The sequence below is a fragment of the Lithobates pipiens genome, unplaced genomic scaffold (genome assembly GCF_037356315.1).
Source record: "Lithobates pipiens isolate NorthernLeopardFrog02 unplaced genomic scaffold, aLitPip1_a1.2 Scaffold_19, whole genome shotgun sequence".
NCBI lineage: Eukaryota > Metazoa > Chordata > Amphibia > Anura > Ranidae > Lithobates > Lithobates pipiens.
This window is the reverse complement of record NW_027507764.1, coordinates 20,989,001-21,006,584: the sequence shown is the minus strand read 5'-3', so window position 1 is coordinate 21,006,584 and position 17,584 is coordinate 20,989,001. Positions and strand designations below refer to the sequence as shown.

Here is a 17,584-nt window from a genome sequence, read left to right as displayed (position 1 = left end):
ACAACTTCTCCTATATACAATCTATTTACAGCTCCAAACTTTTCCTCCAGCACACACTTGCTTCCAGAACTCTTCCCCAGAGAGTCTTCCCCACAGGGCCGCTGATAAGGCAGTACTGGGTCCAGGGCCAGATTAAGAACATCGTGGGCCTGGTGCTGAGGATTTTGGTGGGGCCTTTTATAAACAATAAATAAATAAAAATGCAAACTATTTTTTGTTATAACAAATTAAATTAAAGAGAGAGAGGGAGGATGAGAGAGAGAGAGAAAGGGGATGAAAGAGGTGTGAGGGGTAAGGGAGGGAGGATGAGAGAGAAGGGGGGGATGAGAGAAAGAGGATGCACATGAGCATGTGTGGGAATGACATCAACGCAGCCTGGCCAAGGCAAATGACGGAAGGCACAGAACCCAGAAGGAAGATCGGGTGAAGATGGAAGTGCCCGGGCCCCGCCGGACTGATCACAGCACAGCACTGGAGGGCTCAGTCTGACAATTTAAGTGTACCCTAATGTGCTAATATCCTGGGCATACTTGTACATTATGGCATAACCTACCCCAGGGCCTCTAAAAAGTAGTACTGTTAGAAAAGTTTACTACCGCTTTACTATCACCGGAGCCTCTCATGGGGCCTCTACTGACCCTGTGGCCCTTGGGCAGTGCATAGTTGTCAACATTTGAAAAATATTTTCAGGGACGCTTTTTTTACAAGCGCTATATTTAGAGTAGCTGACATCCCCTATGTTCCTCTATACATCACAATAGTAATTACAAAATGAAATAAGTACTAATAATGGGGCAGAACAAATATGAGAACTGTGAGATTTCCTTTAGTTGAACTGACAAAAGTGCCCATTCTAGAGCTGGTAACATTGAGGATATTCAGTATCATTTTAAAGAAGAGTTTTTGTGGGTAAGAGGCACAGGAGAGTATGGATGGTATAAAAGTGGGAAGTATGTGCAGGTGAGGGAGAGGAATGTGGAGGGTCTAACAGTGGGCACTATGTACATGAGAGGAGTGCAGAGGGTATGGCAGAAGGCACTATGTACAGGAGAGGAGTGTGAAGGGTAAGACAGTGGGCAGTATGCACAGCAGAGGAGTGTAGAGGGTATGACATTGGGCACTATGTATAAGAGAAGAGTGTGGAGGGTATGACAGTGGGCACTATGTACGGGAGAGAAGTGTGGAGAGTAGGACAGTAAGCAGTAATTACAGGAGAGGAGTATGGAGGGAGGGTATGACGGTGGGCACTATGTATAGGAGAGGAGTATGGAGGGTATGACAGTTGGCACTAGGTATAAGAGAGGAGTGTGGAGGGTATAGCAGTGGGCACTATGTATAGGAGAGAAGTGGTGGAGGTATGACAGTGGGCACTATGTATAGGAGAGGAGTGTGGAGGGTATGACAGTGAGTAGTATGTACAAGAGAGGAGTATGGAGGGTATGGCGTGGGCACTATGTATAGGAGAGGAGTGTGGAGGGTATGACAGTGAGTAGTATGTACAAGAGAGGAGTATGGAGGGTATGGCGTGGGCACTATGTATAGAAGAGGAGTGTGGAGGGTACAACAGTGGACACTATGTACAGGAGAGAAGTGTATGGCAGCGGGCACTATGTACAGGTGAGGAGTGTGTAGGATATGACAGTGGGCACTATGTATAGGAGAGGAGGATGAAGTAATCTGGGAAGGAAAAATGTAAAGGTTTGTGGAAGAATGATTAGGGACTGCGTAGTGGTTAAGCGGGCCATACATTGACTGAAATTACACCAATTAAGCAGAGACCAGCCATAGTCGATCTATGTATGGGCTAGCTGGTTTTACACAAGTCAACCTATTAACCGACTTCAATACAACTAGCCTGTCAGGTTTTCCCCAAAACAATCAGTGCTGCCAGCTATAGTTAGCAACACTAATTATTGTATTGACTGGAAGAACACAATAACACTGCGGGAGTGATTGTCCCATTCACAGGTCAGCGGGTGAGAGGGTGTGTGGGGACAGGCTGGGGAGAGATACTAGTCAGTCCCTGGGTAGGCACTGGTTAGTATCAGAGCCAGATACACACAGGTTACATACGCCATGATCGTTAGAGCGAGAACAATAATTCTAGCACTACACCTCCTCTGTAACTCTAAACATGTAACCTGTAAAAAAATTTAAAGCATCGCTTAGTACACAACAAAAAATTGTTCTAACTTTAGTGTTTTTTTTTTTATGAATGAAACAGTTTCTTTCCAACATAAAAAGTTGCAAAGACCACCATTTTATTCCATAGGGTCTCTGCTAAAACAATATATAATGCTTGAGGGTTCTGAGTAATTTTCTAGCATAAAAAAATGATGATTTTTACATGTAGGAGAGAAGTCTCAGAATGGACCTGGGTGGCAAGGGCTTAATTATCATAAGTAATATACAAATAATTATCATAAGCTCTGTGAGTTCATCCTCTCAGTCTGCTGCAGAGTGTTCCAGCTTGTATATATACTGCCGCTCTGTATGTAGCTTCTGACAGGCTGTGCAAGGAGCCCTGTATCTCCGGAACCATATATGATAGCAGCCCCATATTTTAACCAGTGCTGGGGTGGGTCTTCAGCTACCTACCCCCCAAATATGTCTCTGTGACTCCTGATCGCTGAGCTACAATCCTCGAAGTCAATCTTTTTTTTTTTTTTTTTTTGGGCAAATGGGCCTATCTTGAGAAAGGGGCCTGGAGCTTCAGCTCCAATAGCCCCTATGTTAATCCGGCCCTGACTGGGTCCAGGCCCCATCATTAAACGGGGGGCCCAGGGTAGACATGTGAAGTTCGTTTAGTTCTGAATTCACTTTTTTAATGAATTTCGACAAATTCACTCATTTGGAAATATCTGGATTAAGGAAAACCTGTTTAACAAAATTTTCAGAATAAATTCCAATATTCGATAATTTGAATATTCGAAAAATTCGTAAATTTGAAATTCTAAAATCCGAAAACCCGAAAATTCTAAAATCTGAAATAATAACTAATAATAACTTAACTGTTATTAACTATTAAATTATAGGTACTGGAATTTCCTTTCAAATTTGTCTGTTAGCGAACGTAATGAATGCACATTTATCCGATTTACGAATTATCTGAAATAACGAATGCCATAGTTAAACGAATGGAATGGAATAAATTAATAATAATAAATAACAATAATAATATTGTTATATAACTTACTTACTTACTTACTAATAATAATGAACTATTAAATTATAAGTATTGGAATTTCCTTTCAAATTTGGCTGCTAGTGAACGCAACAAATACAAATTTATCGGAAGTTATGAATTATCCGAAATAAAGAATCCTGCATCTAAGCAAATGTAAGGGAACAAATTAATAATAAATAATAATAATAAAACAATTTTACGAATTTACAAATTTACAAATTTATGAATTGTGATCATAACAAATGACCCGAAAAAAAAAAAAATACAAATGAAACGAAAACAAAAACGAACAATTTTTTTCAGCAGTGCACCTGTCTAGCCCAGGGCAGCTTTATTGTTCATTTCTGCCTAAGTGAATAAATGGATTTTACTAGACCACACCCTCACTCCTACTTAGGCTGTTTACCGAGGCTTAAATTAAACTTCCCTGGGCCCTATCAAGTTAACAGAGGGGCCCAGGAGGTGAGAGCAGAGGAGGGGCTTTTTTTTTTAAACTGCACCTGGGGGGAGGGGGAGTAGGCAGGGTAGGGGGGCCCCATGGGTGGGCTATATCGGGCCCAATGATTTCTAACAGCTGCCCTGCTTCCCCATATACCCTTGACTGCACCACAAGGTCAGCTTCTCCTGTATATATAGCTTTTTTTTAAAAAATGGAAGAGACACACATAAAGGAGAAGACATGTTACCAAATTAATTTAACCCCCAGAATGCACCAGCTGGCAATTAAAGAAATATACAGACAATAGCTTTATAGGGGCACCCACCCCTACATGCATGGGCAACTGCTTTGTTATCTTCCCTATTGGAAACTAATAAAAATTTTGAAGTAAAAATCTCTCAGTCCAGCGCTGTCCATACATCCGTCTTCTGTCTCCAGTGCGGAGACACTGCAGAGATCCCAGCGCTAACGTTTCTTATATTAGGAGGGCGGGGCCACCCGTCACCTGACCCCGCCCCCTCTGACGCTGGTGAAGGGAGCCAGGGGTTCCCCAGTGACGTATGGGTGACCCCGTCCCCTCTGATGTAACGGAAACCTGCGTTACATCAGAGGGGGCGGGGTCACCCACACGTCACTGGGGAACCCCTGGCTTCCCTCTCCAGCGTCAGAGGGGTGGGGTCAGGTGACGGGTGGCCCCGCCCTCCTAATATAAGAAACGTCAGCGCTGGGATCTCCGCAGTGTCTCCGCACTGCAGACAGAAGACGGATGTATGGACAGCGCTGGACTGAGAGATCCCCCGTCGCTGGATATGATCATCCATCGCTGGACCCCGGAGATCCGTCGCTGGATAGCAAGAGTGGATTAGCTGGAATCTTTTTTTTATTTTTTTTATTTTTAATAAAGGAAGTTTTCAAAAGTGTGTTCGTCTTATTTAACCATTTTTACACTTTCTTTGTGAAATGGTAGGGGTACTTTTGTACCCCCTTACCATTTCAAACAGGGGGGGCGGTATCTGGGGGTCCCCTTGTTAAAGGGGGCTTCCAGATTCTGATAAGCCCCCCGCCCGCAGACCCTCACAACCACCGGCCAGGGTTGTGAGGATGAGGCCCTTGTCCTCATCAACATGGGGACAAGGTGCTTTGAGGGGTTACAGACCCCCAAAGCATCCTCCCAATGTTGAGGGTATGTGGCCTGGTACGGTTCAGGAAGGAGAGGGGGCCGCTCTCTTGTCCCCCCTCTTTTCCTGCGGCCTGCCAGGTTGTGTGCTCAGATAAAGGGTCTGGTATGGATTTTTAGGGGGACCCCAACGTCAATTTTTTTTTAAATTTGATGCGGGGGTTCCCCTTAATAGCCATATCAGACCTGAAGGGTCTGGTATGGATATTTAGGGGGACCCCCACGTCATTTTTTTTTTTTAAATTTGACATGGGGTTCCCCTTAATATCCATGTCAGACCTGAAGGGCCTGGTAATTGAATTTAGGGGAACCCCCACGCTTTTTTTTTATTTTTTATTATCAATGAATGAATGAATTGTTGGCTAATGCAGAGAACACTCATTGAGTGTTCTCTGTATTACGGGGAGCCGATAATATAACCGCAAGTGATTTTAAAAGACTTTTTTTCCTGCACAAATGACACTTTGTGAAAGGACAGTTCAAAGCACCAGAAACATGCGCCCCTTCACAGGCATACTATAGATACCCCCCAGCTACGAAATTTAAAGGAATATTACACTTTTATTGTTTCACTTTAATCATTATTAATATCACTGCTCCTGAAAAAATGGCCGTTTTTAAAACTTTTTTTTGCATTGATACATATCCCCTGGGGCAGGACCCGGGTCCCCAAACACTTTTTAGGACAGTAACTTGCATATTTCCCTTTAAAATGAGCACTTTAGATTTCTCCCATAGACTTGTATAGGGTGTTCCGGCTTTTCGAATTTGCTGCGAACAGCCCAAATTGTTCACTGTTCGCTGAACAGGCGAACAGGCAATGTTCGAGTAGAACATGAGTTCGACTCGAACTCGAAGCTCATCCCTATTCTCCACCCTGTGAACCTTATAGAACCTCCTAATACCCATAGAGCAGCATGGAGGGGCTCGGTGAAGGTGGTGGTGAAGGTGTAGAGATGTTGGCAAGGACTACACAGATCATAAAAAGAGTTCCGTCCAACTAAAAAAAAAAGAGGTTCCTTTAGGTTTTATTGTTTTCCAGGAATTGTTTGGCCAGGTATAATAGCACTCAGATTCTCCACCCTGTGAACCTTATAGAACCGTCTAATACCCATAAAGTAGCATGGATGGGGCTCTGACTCTGTAAAGATGTCAGTGTAGAGCAGCCATTCTCAACCAGGGTTCAGTGGGACCCTAGGGTTCCTCCAGAGGTTGCTAGGGGTTCCTTGAGCTGTGGCTGAGGAACCACCTTTTTGATGGTGCCTACAGAGTTCAAGGTTCAGCATCACTTAGCAAAGCCAGCAGCATGACACCAAAATATTTTTTTAACTGTCTTTAAGGGTGGCATTCTGAGCACCACTTTAAGTGGGACATTATTCATATTGCCCACCGGTATAAGGGGCATTGTTCCTATTCACCCCTGATAAATTGGTTTTAGTAAAGGTTCCCCGAGACCTGAAAATTATTTTTGGGGTTCCTCTAGGGTTAAAAAGTTGAGAAAGGCTGGTGTAGAGAGATGTTGGCTCGGACTACACAGATCATAAAAAGAGTTCTGTCCAAAAAGATTTGAAAAAAAAGAGATTTCTTTAGGTTTTATTGTTCTCCAGGAATTGTTTGGCCAGGTTCTACACCACTCAGGTTCTCCACCCTGTGAACCTTACAGAACCTCCTAATACCCATAAAGCAGCATGGAGGGGCTCTGTGAAGGTGGCAGTGAATGTGTAGATATGTTGGATGGGACTACACAGATCATAAAAAGAGATCTGTCCAACCTCATAATCCAGATCTATCCTGACTCTATTAGAGGAGACTTTTCTTGGCAATGGGATCTCCTTCCCGTCATGTATGATTGAGTACTGACTATGACCCCACCTCTCCAAACACCAGGACTTCCTATTATATCCAATTAATGACTGATCTCCCCTCTTGTCTATACTGGTGTAACATATCCCGACTCTCCAGATCCCAGACCCTCTGACATCCACCTCCCAGTAAAATTTTCCAGAGGAGAAACTCTGATTGCTTAACACCTGAGGACACTCAAATCTCTTCGATGTGTCTGGGCGATTCTGATGTGATGATGAGAAGGATGCAGTTTTCCTATCATTTGATATATGTAGATTATTACCGGCTGTGCTCACATCTAGTAAAATGTCTGTAACCCCAGACTTCCTCAGTGTTTGTTGCCAAATATTTGGTCTTCCAGCCTGGGGGTGTGGGATTTTTATGGTGGGGATGGGTGGGGGGCATGGTCTGACTAGTTCAGCCTTGATCTGAGTTATGTCCCTTTTGCTTAAAGTTGAATAGCAAGATGTCTGTCCGTTTAACCCAGACATTATATCCGATAAACCTGTGTGTAATGTGTGTGAGATCCCCGCCACATCCAGATCACCTTCATCATGGAGAAGTTTATAATGTCTCTCTCTGTCCTCATCATCTCCATCCTCAGTATCACACAAGTCACCTGTGCCCGATTCCTGTAGGACAGTCAGTGGACTCGTCATGTTACACAGCATCTCAATGTGACGCATCTTCCCAGACAGCTTGACCTTCTTTATTTCCAGCTGTTGGATCATATCATACAGTGATAGAGAGACCCGCTCTGCCTGCCCGGAGATCTCACTCAGGACTCTCTTCTCCAGGTCTTCCAGACGTCTCCTGAGGTCTCTGAACAGTAGACATGGGTGCCGTCAATAAATTTGTTTCGTTCTGTTCCATTTCGATTCGTATTAAAATTTATTCGTACTTCGTATTTCGTGTCCGAAATTCCGTTCCGTTTCGTATTAAATACGAATTGTCGTTAGGTTCGTTAACGTGTACGAACGTTCTTTACTATGAATTTAAAGGCAGAAATATACCTCAATATGACAGTCGATGCTGATGGAAGTTTGGTTTTTATCCGAAATACCAAATTCCGTTTAAGAATTTCCTATCCGGGAGTGCGCATGCGCGAGGCTTCCAAGATGGCCGCGATCATCTAAAGCTCCGCTACCTCGCGGAACGACGGAACCCCTACCGCACGACACGGCTACCCTTCCGCTTCCCGAGCTATAGGGACGGACTCCCGAAGTGTTGGGGCACATTTCTGAATGACCGGTGGACTGGCTAAACACAATCTGGGCCCGCTGTTCGCTTCATTGGACGTGAGGGAGAAATCCAAGATGGCCACCGCAGCACAGCTCCTGTCTCAGGATCACAGATCCGCAGGCACAGTGGATTTCAGGTCAGATACAGACTTTCCTCCTCTCCACGCCACCCCAGGCAACCCCAGGGGTCTCCCCAAGGAAGCCACACCGTCCCCGGCCTCCACGGTCTCTCTGCTGGAACGCACCATCCAGGAGTTCTCCCCCTCCCCAGCGGGGACTTACAGGGTTTCCCAGGCCGCCATGGCCCCCCCACGAGGCTGCTCATGCAGACCCAGTCTCCCACATGGATGCCCTGTTTGGCAAATTCTCCGAACTATTAGAAAGGGGCCTCTCCCAAACTGCCTTGCAAATCACGGGGGAATTGAAAGCTGATTTTATTAACCTAGGCTCCCGGATCGAAACGATCGAACATAAAATGGAGGATACCATAGCCAGATCCATCCAAAACTCCAGGCACATTTATTCAGTACAGGAGCAATTGGACATAGCCATGGCCCGTATAGATGACCTCGAAAATAGGTCACGCAGATATAACATCAGAATTCGCGGGCTTCCAGAATCAATAACTGATGTGTCCAGGGCGGTGCAAGACCTCATTCAACAGCTAATCCCTGACATCCCAGCTACTAAGCTTGAACTTGACCGGGTCCATAGAACCCTCGGCCCCCCTAGGAAGGATGGCACCCCGCGCGATGTTCTGGCCAAGCCACATCACTTCTCGGTGAAAGAAGAAGTTATGAAGAGAGCCAGATCCCTGCAACACGTCACATACCAGGGTCTCCAGGTTCAGATCTTTGCGGACCTCTCCCCCTCCACTATACAGAGACGGAGAGCTCTAAAACCCCTCTTGCTTGCAATGTCACAAAAAGACATAAAATACAAATGGGCATTCCCATTTGCGGTCAGGTTCACGGACAAAGGGAAGTCTTTTGCCTTCTCCACTTTCCCCGAGGGGGAAAAGCTCCTCACCAGGCTGAAAATCATTTCTCAAGAAGCTGATATGGACACTTCTAACCCTAGCCAAGGATCCAACAAACGGCCCACTCCTAACAGCCCACAATCCCCGTTGTGGACCTCCGGAAGAGCCAAGAAGGTCAAGGATAATGCACCCACCTGAGCAACATACAGACCCCTTTTCAGACTCTCCATTCTGTGACTGACCGTCCGAGGTCCTGGAGAGGGCCGGAGGACTGCTCCCCAAACATTGAAAGTTTGGCCCTCCACCCCTTTTTGCCCTCCCCTTGCCTAGGACTTGTGCTACCCTTCTCCCCATTGCCTTCAATATTCCGGGACGCTATGCAGTACTTCGTCCATCTACTGGACTGCCCGTAACCCCTCATATTTTTTGCGTCCCCTCGAAATGAGCCCTAAGGATGCTTTGAGGATTTCCCAGGGGGCTGCATTCCCCAGCACCCCCCCTGGATATACCATCCTACCTTCTGCCTAAAGAACAGCATTCATTGTTTAGCCCCAGTGTCTTCTAATCATTATGTTTAGCCGTGCCTCAAGAAAAATTCTTTTTTTTTTTGTATATTGCTGCTTATATGTTATTGCTATTGAATGTTGATTTCACAGTTCGGGTAGTTACCCGACTAGGGGTCCCCAGTTCCGCGAGGGACCACATGTGTAACTCTCCCTCCCTCGGCCTTTCCCAGGCGTCTGAGGGTCGGGACTTCTGACCTTATGGGTCGGTTGTCTACACTGTTTTTTCTTGGGATTTCGGGGGGTGTCTCCTGCCCTGATCTCCTCTCTCTCTTCTCAGGAACCCTTTCTTTCCTTGCCCTTTCTCCTCCTCTCTCCCCCCTTGATGGTAAGCTACCCCCGTTGAATGTTTACATGACACTACTCTTTTTCTCCTCAGGTTGGGCTGAGCCAACCCAGTCGGCATGGTATCCTGGGAGACAACCTCGGGCCACCGATCCCAATGCCCTTACCGAGAACCCCGCTATGGATTGGGTAAGTGAGGTCGCTTTCAGATGCTGGGCTCCCCCTCTGCTCCATGGCTGATCCACAGGCTGCTAGGCTTAAGATAGCCTCCCATAACATTCAGGGTCTTAATTCCCCCATCAAACGGAGAAAAGCCCTTGATTACTACAAATCCCTGAAACTAGATATAATTCTACTTCAGGAAACCCACCTTCCTATCCGGTATGGTCCCAAGTTCCTACATGCCCACTTCCCTCAGTTCTACTTAGCCAACGCGGAATCCAAGACCAGGGGGGTGGCCATTTTGATTGCCAAAACATGCAAATTTAATAAAAGTTTTGAAAAAGCGGATCCGGAGGGCAGGTATTTACTTGTAAAGGGCACTGTGGGGGACCAACTTTACTCCTTGGTCTCCTACTACGCCCCGAACACAGGTCAGACCAAATTTTTCGAATCCCTGCTGCGCACCTTAGCACCTCTTTTAGAGGGAACGGTTATTGTCGGAGGGGACTCTAACGTCGCCTTTGATCAAGGACTTGATAAATCCTCCCCCTCACATTCCCGCTTAACCAGGCCCACGAAGGCAAGCTTACGGATCGCCAAATTGCTGCACGCTCATGGGTTATCCGATGTCTGGCGGGAATTAAACCCCACAAAGAGAGACTACACTCACTTCTCAGCGCCACACCAATCATATGCACGTATAGACCACATACTTGTCCCCTCTTCGCTCCTTCCCAGGATGCTCAAAGCCTCCATCACTGACACAGTGATCTCGGATCACTCGCTGGTAATTGTGACGGCCCTGGGGGGTTCGAGTGGGAGACACCCCAGGCATTGGAGGTTAAATGAATCCCTCCTTTCGGAGCCATCTCGAGTTATGGATCTCGACAAAGCACTGCAGGAATATTTCTCTATTAATGCGACTCCTGATGTCTCCCCCGAAACCCTGTGGGCGGCGCACAAAGCATATATTAGGGGAAAACTCATGCAATTAGGTTCTCAAATAAAACGGGAAAGGCAATCAACCATCCTGAAGCTAGAAGAGGAATACTCTAAACTCAGAGCTCTTCACAAAAAGAACCCCCTCCGCACCCCCACCCCCGTACTAGACAAGACTCGCTTAGAACTCAATCTCGCCCTCACCACGAAAGCAGAAAAATCGGTTAGGTGGTCTGGCCACAAATTTTACTCACAGGCGGACAAAATAGGCACACTCCTGGCTAATAGACTCTCCCCTAGAACCAAGCTGAGCACCCTCCCTCGGATCAGAAGCGCAGGACTCCCGCCCACGTCTAATCCGGTCACAGTTCTGAATGCCTTTCAGAACTTTTACACCTCTCTCTACAGTAGCCCCCCACCTCCCAAAGCTAACCTCCTTCCAAAGTTTTTGGAGGGACTCCCCATCCCTGCCTTATCGGACGTTCACAAACAAGTCATGGAAGCCCCCTTCCAGGCAGAGGAGATACTGGAAGTCATAAAGGATCTTAAAAAAAGCTCCGCCCCTGGACCCGACGGTCTTTCGATCCCTTACTATAAAGCCTTTGCCAACACGCTAGCCCCTCACCTGGCCAATCTCGGTAATCATAAAGCTAATGGAGACCCCCTGGATCCCCACCTTAACACGGCATATATCACGGTCATCCCCAAACCTGGCAAGAACTTGGAAGATGTCAGCAACTACAGACCGATTTCCCTTATTAATAATGATCTCAAAATTCTCACGAAAGTTATGGCCAATAGGCTAGCCTCCTTCATCGGACGCTACGTCCACAAGGACCAAGTTGGTTTTATCCCCGGCAGACAGGGACCTGATCAAATTCGGAGGGCGATTGATATTATCTCCATTTTGCAGTCTAATTGGGAAGGGGGACCCGGACAATCTGGCTTCCTCCTTTCCTTAGATATTCAGAAGGCTTTCGACTCGGTCTCATGGCAGTACATCTTCCAGCTCTTTGACAGGTGGGGATTTGGGGCTCGTTTCCTGGGCTTATTACGGGCCTTATACTCCCAGCCGAGGGCCCAAATTCGAATGCAGGGATACCTCTCTGAGCCAATTCCCATCACCAGGGGGACCAGACAGGGGTGCCCCCTATCCCCCCTCATATTTGCAATAGCCATTGAAACACTGGCGATCGCAGTCCGCCACAATATGGACATTGGAGGTGTCCAATGCGGTAGTCAAACGCACAAATGTGGACTCTTCGCGGACGACATACTGTTGTTCCTCACTTCCCCCCTCACAACCCTGCCCAACTTATCCCGGGTACTGGACGACTTTGCCAAGGTCTCAGGCTTGAGGGTTAATTACTCCAAGTCTGTGGCATTGAATATTTCTCTCCCCACCCACCAAGTCCTCTCACTCAAACAATCCTTTCCGTTCCAATGGAGTGACACTGCCATCCAATACTTGGGTATCTCCCTTACACCTAAAATAGAGATGTTGTATGCCCACAATTACCCCAAATTATACAGACAGCTGGAAACTGATCTCTCCTCATGGTCTAAACACGAACTATCCTGGCTTGGCCGGATTAACTCCATAAAAATGACCCTTCTCCCCAAAATCCTCTACTATTTTCGAGCCCTGCCAATACCAGTTCGGAAGGACCACCTTTGCTCTCTGCAAAGCAAAATACTGAAATATATCTGGGGTAATAAGGGATACCGTCTACCGCAAAACACGCTCTTCCTGCATAGACGCAGGGGGGGGTTGGGTTTGCCTAACCTCCACAAATACTACCTTGCAGCTCGCCTAGCCCAACTCTCCTCGATCTACTCCAAATACGAGAAACCGGATTGGCAGTCCATAGAACGCTGTTCTGTACCCTCTTTTACACTAGATTTTCTATTATGGTGCCCGCCCAAAGCCAGGCCGCCCATCATGTCCCCATCCCTATCTCACTCCTGCGCCCTATGGGACGGTCTTCGCAAAGAGCCTTCCCTAGTCTCCACTTTAAGACCCCTTGCTCACATGTTACGTAATCATGACTTTCCCCCTGGTCTGGACATTGCGGCCTTCAGATGGTGGTTGGACAAGGGACTATACCGGATAGGTCACTTTTTCAATTCCAGGGGTCCGATTTCCCTAGCTTATTGCATCGAACACTTAGAGCTACCAGACACAGAGAGGTTCCGCTTCCAACAAATATCTCACTTCTTGAACTCACTTTGGAAAAACAAACCCCTTCCTCCTTCCTTTACTGAATATGAAGCCTGGTGTGGTAGGATCGGGGAGCAGAGGGGTGGTATTTCAGTGATCTACGCGGCTCTCACTTCCCCAACGGGCAAATCCCCCTATATGACGGCATGGGAATCTGATCTCCAGACCTCTGGCAGTCTTGAAACCTGGCAGCTGGCCCTAGCCAGATCCTTTCGTGGGATCCAAAACACCTCACTAATGGAGGCTAGCATCAAATTGATAACCAGGTGGTACCTCACTCCAGTCAGGCTAGCCAAAATATATCCCACGGCTAACCCCTTATGTTTCAGGGGGTGCCAACTTCGTGGCTCCATGATCCACATCTGGTGGGAATGCCCTAGACTTCGATCGTTCTGGACTAAAATCTTCAACTTGATTTACTTAGTCACAGGCTGCCGGGTTCCGAGAACTCCAGAGGTTGCGTTACTCAATACCCCTGTTCCTTTGATGTCTAGTAACACTCAGAAACTAACTTATTTTATCCTATTAGGAGCCAAAATTGCGATTGCCTCCGCATGGAAGCAACCCAGACCCTCCTTCCTCGCAGTTAAGAGGAAGATATCGTGGATAATGTCCCAAGAAAAACTGTCAGGTATTCTGTCAGATACCACACCTAAATTCCGAAAGGTGTGGGACCCTTGGGCCCGTTACATGGGAATCTCTCTGCTGCCTGGGGTACCCCCAGGCTCTTCTCTAGTGATCAGACCTCACCCCTAAAGCGCCTCCTCTTACATTGAATGCTAAACATTCTCCAGCTATAACCTTCCACCCTTTCAGGACATAGCTTACCTCCCCTTACCCCTCTGTCCTCCTCTTCTCCTCCTCTCTTCTTTTCTCTGTCCTTCTAGACGTTCTAAGTTTTTGGTTTGCTCAACAGAGCTGTAATTGACAGGTTCACCATACAGTCCAATTTAATGTTGCGGTGCCCACTGCGGACGGTCCTCCAACTGCTTTATCCCTCTGAGAGGGGGGGGCCTGGGAGGATACTCCCCCATCCTGGCACAGCAAGTTCCCTTTTAGGGGTGTCGGGAAGGGGGCTCCTGGGGGCTACCCCTAATGGATCTACTTGGTGGGCTCTCCCTGGGGGGTCACCCTCCGTTTACCTCTATTTTCATGTAGCCCCTCGATGAGGAAGGGCATGCCGACTGTACTCCTGTTTTCATTACTTACATTGTGACAGCAGGCCCTCCCTGCTGCAGTTTGTTGATATACTGTTATACGTATGTAAGTGCCTTTATCGTAAAATAAAATATTTTGAAAGTAAGAATTTCCTATCCGAAATACGAAGTTTCATTAGATGAGAAAGAGAGAAGCGGATTGTCTGCCATGCACCGCTGGTCCAGTTTGCGCCTGCTCCTCATGGGGCTGCTTATTATGAGGGGCTCTCACCACCCCTGTGCTAAGCTGACTTCCTCCTGGGGCTGCTTATTATGAGGGGCTCTCACCACCCCTGTGCTAAGCTGACTTCCTCCTGGGGCTGCTTATTATGAGGGGCTCCCACCATCCCTGTGCTAAGCTGACTTCCTCCTGGGGCTGCTTATTATGAGGGGCTCCCACCATCCCTATGCTATGCTGACATCCTCCTGGAGCTGCTTATCATGAGGGGCTCTCACCATCCCTGTGCTGTGCTGATTTCTTCCTGGGGCTGTATCTCTGCTGTGCATATTATGAGGGGCTCCCACCATCCCTGTGCTATGCTGATTTCCTCCGGGTGCTGTACCTCTGCTGTACATATTATGAGGGGCTCCCACCATCCCTGTGCTGACTTCCTCCTGGGGCTGTACCTCTGCTGTGCATATTATGAAGGGCTCCCACCATCCCTGTGCTATGCTGATTTCTTCCGGGTGCTGTACCTCTGCTGTGCATATTATGAGGGGCTCCCACCATCCCTGTGCTGACATAAGCATAATGACGACAACTGATGCGAAATCCGAAATTCGTAAACAAAAGTTCGCATTGCGTACAGAATTCGGACGCACGGCAATTCGTATTTCGGATCCTCCTGAACGTAGGAATTTTGGGAAATTCGTACAAAACGAATCGCACATGTCTGCTGAACAGGGCAGTGACTCTTTCTGTTTCATCATCTGCTTTTTCTTGTACGTTCCTCCTGCGTTCCTGCAGACTCTGGACTCTCTTCTCCATCTCCTCTCTCTCTGTCATCAGTTTGGGCAGAACATTTCTCAGTTTCTTCTTCTTCATCTCAGAAGCCTCATCCTGAGTCTTCACAGTCTCTGCTAAGTTAGGCAGTGTTATGTTCCTCAAAAGTGCAGGCCGTTCCTGGAACATTTTTCTGCAACAAGGACAAAAATAACGGCCAGACCTCTTCTGTGTATCCAGTCCGCAATCGATACAGTCCTGGCAGTAGTTGTGTCCACATTTCAGCATTACAGGATCTGTATAAATGCTCAGACAGATGGAGCATTGCAGCTCCTTTTCTAGATGAGAAGACGCCATCGCTGAAAGCAGAAGACTTAAGTGTGAAGTTTAAACTTGACAAGGTAGCCAGATACCTTACTACGCCAATCCATACATGTACACCCCTTTTATACCTTTTCTTATAAAAAATGACACAGACACCTGCTGGATGTAAATGGCCTTTCCAGGCCTTTATTTAAACAATAAACCAAACTAAAACTTTTTCTTTAAAACTTCTGTAACCATTTTATTTTACCATATATTTTCTTGTAACCAAAACCAGCTCATCAGATAAACAGTTGTTGATCCCTGACGACCCCATTTTTACTTGAGCCTGTAATCCCAACTTTTTATGGCATTCGTCCCCAGCCGCCAACTTGCCTCGGGGACTTACCAATTGACCACAGACCCCCAACTTATTATCCCGTCAGTCTGGCCAGCCGCCAGACCACCCGGGAGGACTCCATACCCATGATGGGTCCTAACTTTTCCAAAACCTAATTTGGAACAGATAAATTGCATACCAGCCGTCAAGGACCCTACCGCCACTCGTACTCATGGTCACCCCATATCCAACCAACCCTCCCCATTAACAGGGCGGGCGGGCGGGAACGTTCCTCCTGACCTGCTGCTCCAGACTGCTGACCCTCCTAGACTCACGTGCCTTCACATCAACTCTACTCCACCCCCTCTTACACCATCCTCCAATCAGGTAAGCCTTGTAACTTTCTTAACCCCTCGTACCATTCCCCTGCGTAAGCCTTGCACCCTGTCATGTATGTCCTACGCTTACGTTGCACTACAGCTACGTACATGTCTTGACAAGGTAGCCAGATACCTTACTACGCCAATCCATACATGTACACCCCTTTTATACCTTTTCTTATAAAAAATGACACAGACACCTGCTGGATGTAAATGGCCTTTCCAGGCCTTTATTTAAACAATAAACCAAACTAAAACTTTTTCTTTAAAACTTCTGTAACCATTTTATTTTACCATATATTTTCTTGTAACCAAAACCAGCTCATCAGATAAACAGTTGTTGATCCCTGACGACCCCATTTCAACTTGAGCCTGTAATCCCAACTTTTTATGGCATTCGTCCCCAGCCGCCAACTTGCCTCGGGGACTTACCAATTGACCACAGACCCCCAACTTATTATCCCGTCAGTCTGGCCAGCCGCCAGACCACCCGGGAGGACTCCATACCCATGATGGGTCCTAACTTTTCCAAAACCTAATTTGGAACAGATAAATTGCATACCAGCCGTCAAGGACCCTACCGCCACAGCAGCACAAGAGTGACACCTCACCCTTGTGCCTGCCGCCACACCTGCAGAGCCCTGCCAATGCCATCTTCCAAACCCAAAGCCCACAGGTCAATCCCGACTGGGTTAAGGTGGACACCATCCCCCCGTAAATACCTCCACGTCTCCACTTCCAATTCCCAATGCCTCACCACAATACCCCCATTCCGGGCAACAAACCTCCACACCTCTTTGTTCACCTTTATCCGGGCCTTATTAATCTTCTCACAAGACCGGGCCCCCCTCCAAGACATGCGGGCCACAATATCGGACCACACAATAATCATGTCCGGGAAGGCAGTACGAAGCCTGAGGAAGTCCCACCTTATGTCTTTTATGATGTTGCGCATCGGCCTAACAACCAAGTCGTTACCTCCCACATGTATGACCAGTACGTCCGGTGCCCGATCCAGGCCCGCATAGCGATGAACCTCTGGCACCACCTTGTGCCACATCAGTCCCGGGATGCCAATCCATCGAACCCGGCCTTCATCCCTGGACAGTCTGAGTTGTCTGCCGTCCGGCCGTACATCCGCCCGTCTAGCCCCCCAGAACACAAAAGAATGTCCCAAAATCCAAATGAGACATCCCGGCTCTGAAATGACATAACCAAAAATTAACCAACCCAACCCAAAACAACCAAAACATATAGTCGACCACGCCAATGAACCGTACTCCCACCCCTTTTACACGAGGTGCGGTCGCACATAAAGCCGATACCTCCGAGACTCCCACCTCCCAATTTGCTTAATAACCTCTTCCGGCAATCCCCATCTAGC

General features: G+C 47.3%; 1 protein-coding gene across 1 annotated transcript; it reads right to left on the bottom strand.

The window, feature by feature from the left end:
- Nucleotides 1-5,120: 5,120 nt before the first annotated feature.
- On the bottom strand, nucleotides 5,121-15,538 carry LOC143995832 (E3 ubiquitin-protein ligase TRIM39-like). The gene is made up of 2 exons (XM_077490551.1): nucleotides 15,141-15,538; nucleotides 5,121-7,480 (listed from the first exon to the last, which is right to left on the bottom strand). Exons 1-2 carry the CDS (start codon nucleotides 15,532-15,534, stop codon nucleotides 6,438-6,440), a joined length of 1,437 nt encoding a protein of 478 aa, XP_077346677.1. The 5' UTR covers nucleotides 15,535-15,538; the 3' UTR covers nucleotides 5,121-6,437.
- Between the last annotated feature and the right edge of the window lie 2,046 nt (nucleotides 15,539-17,584).

Coding starts and splice junctions, on each gene's coding strand:
- LOC143995832 (XM_077490551.1), bottom strand. CDS start 15,534: ATGGCGTCTTCTCATCTAGAAAAGGAGCTGCAATGCTCCATCTGTCTG. Junction 7,481..15,140: donor TGAAACAGAAAGAGTCACTG/CCCTGTTCAGCA, acceptor GGCACCCATGTC/TACTGTTCAGAGACCTCAGG.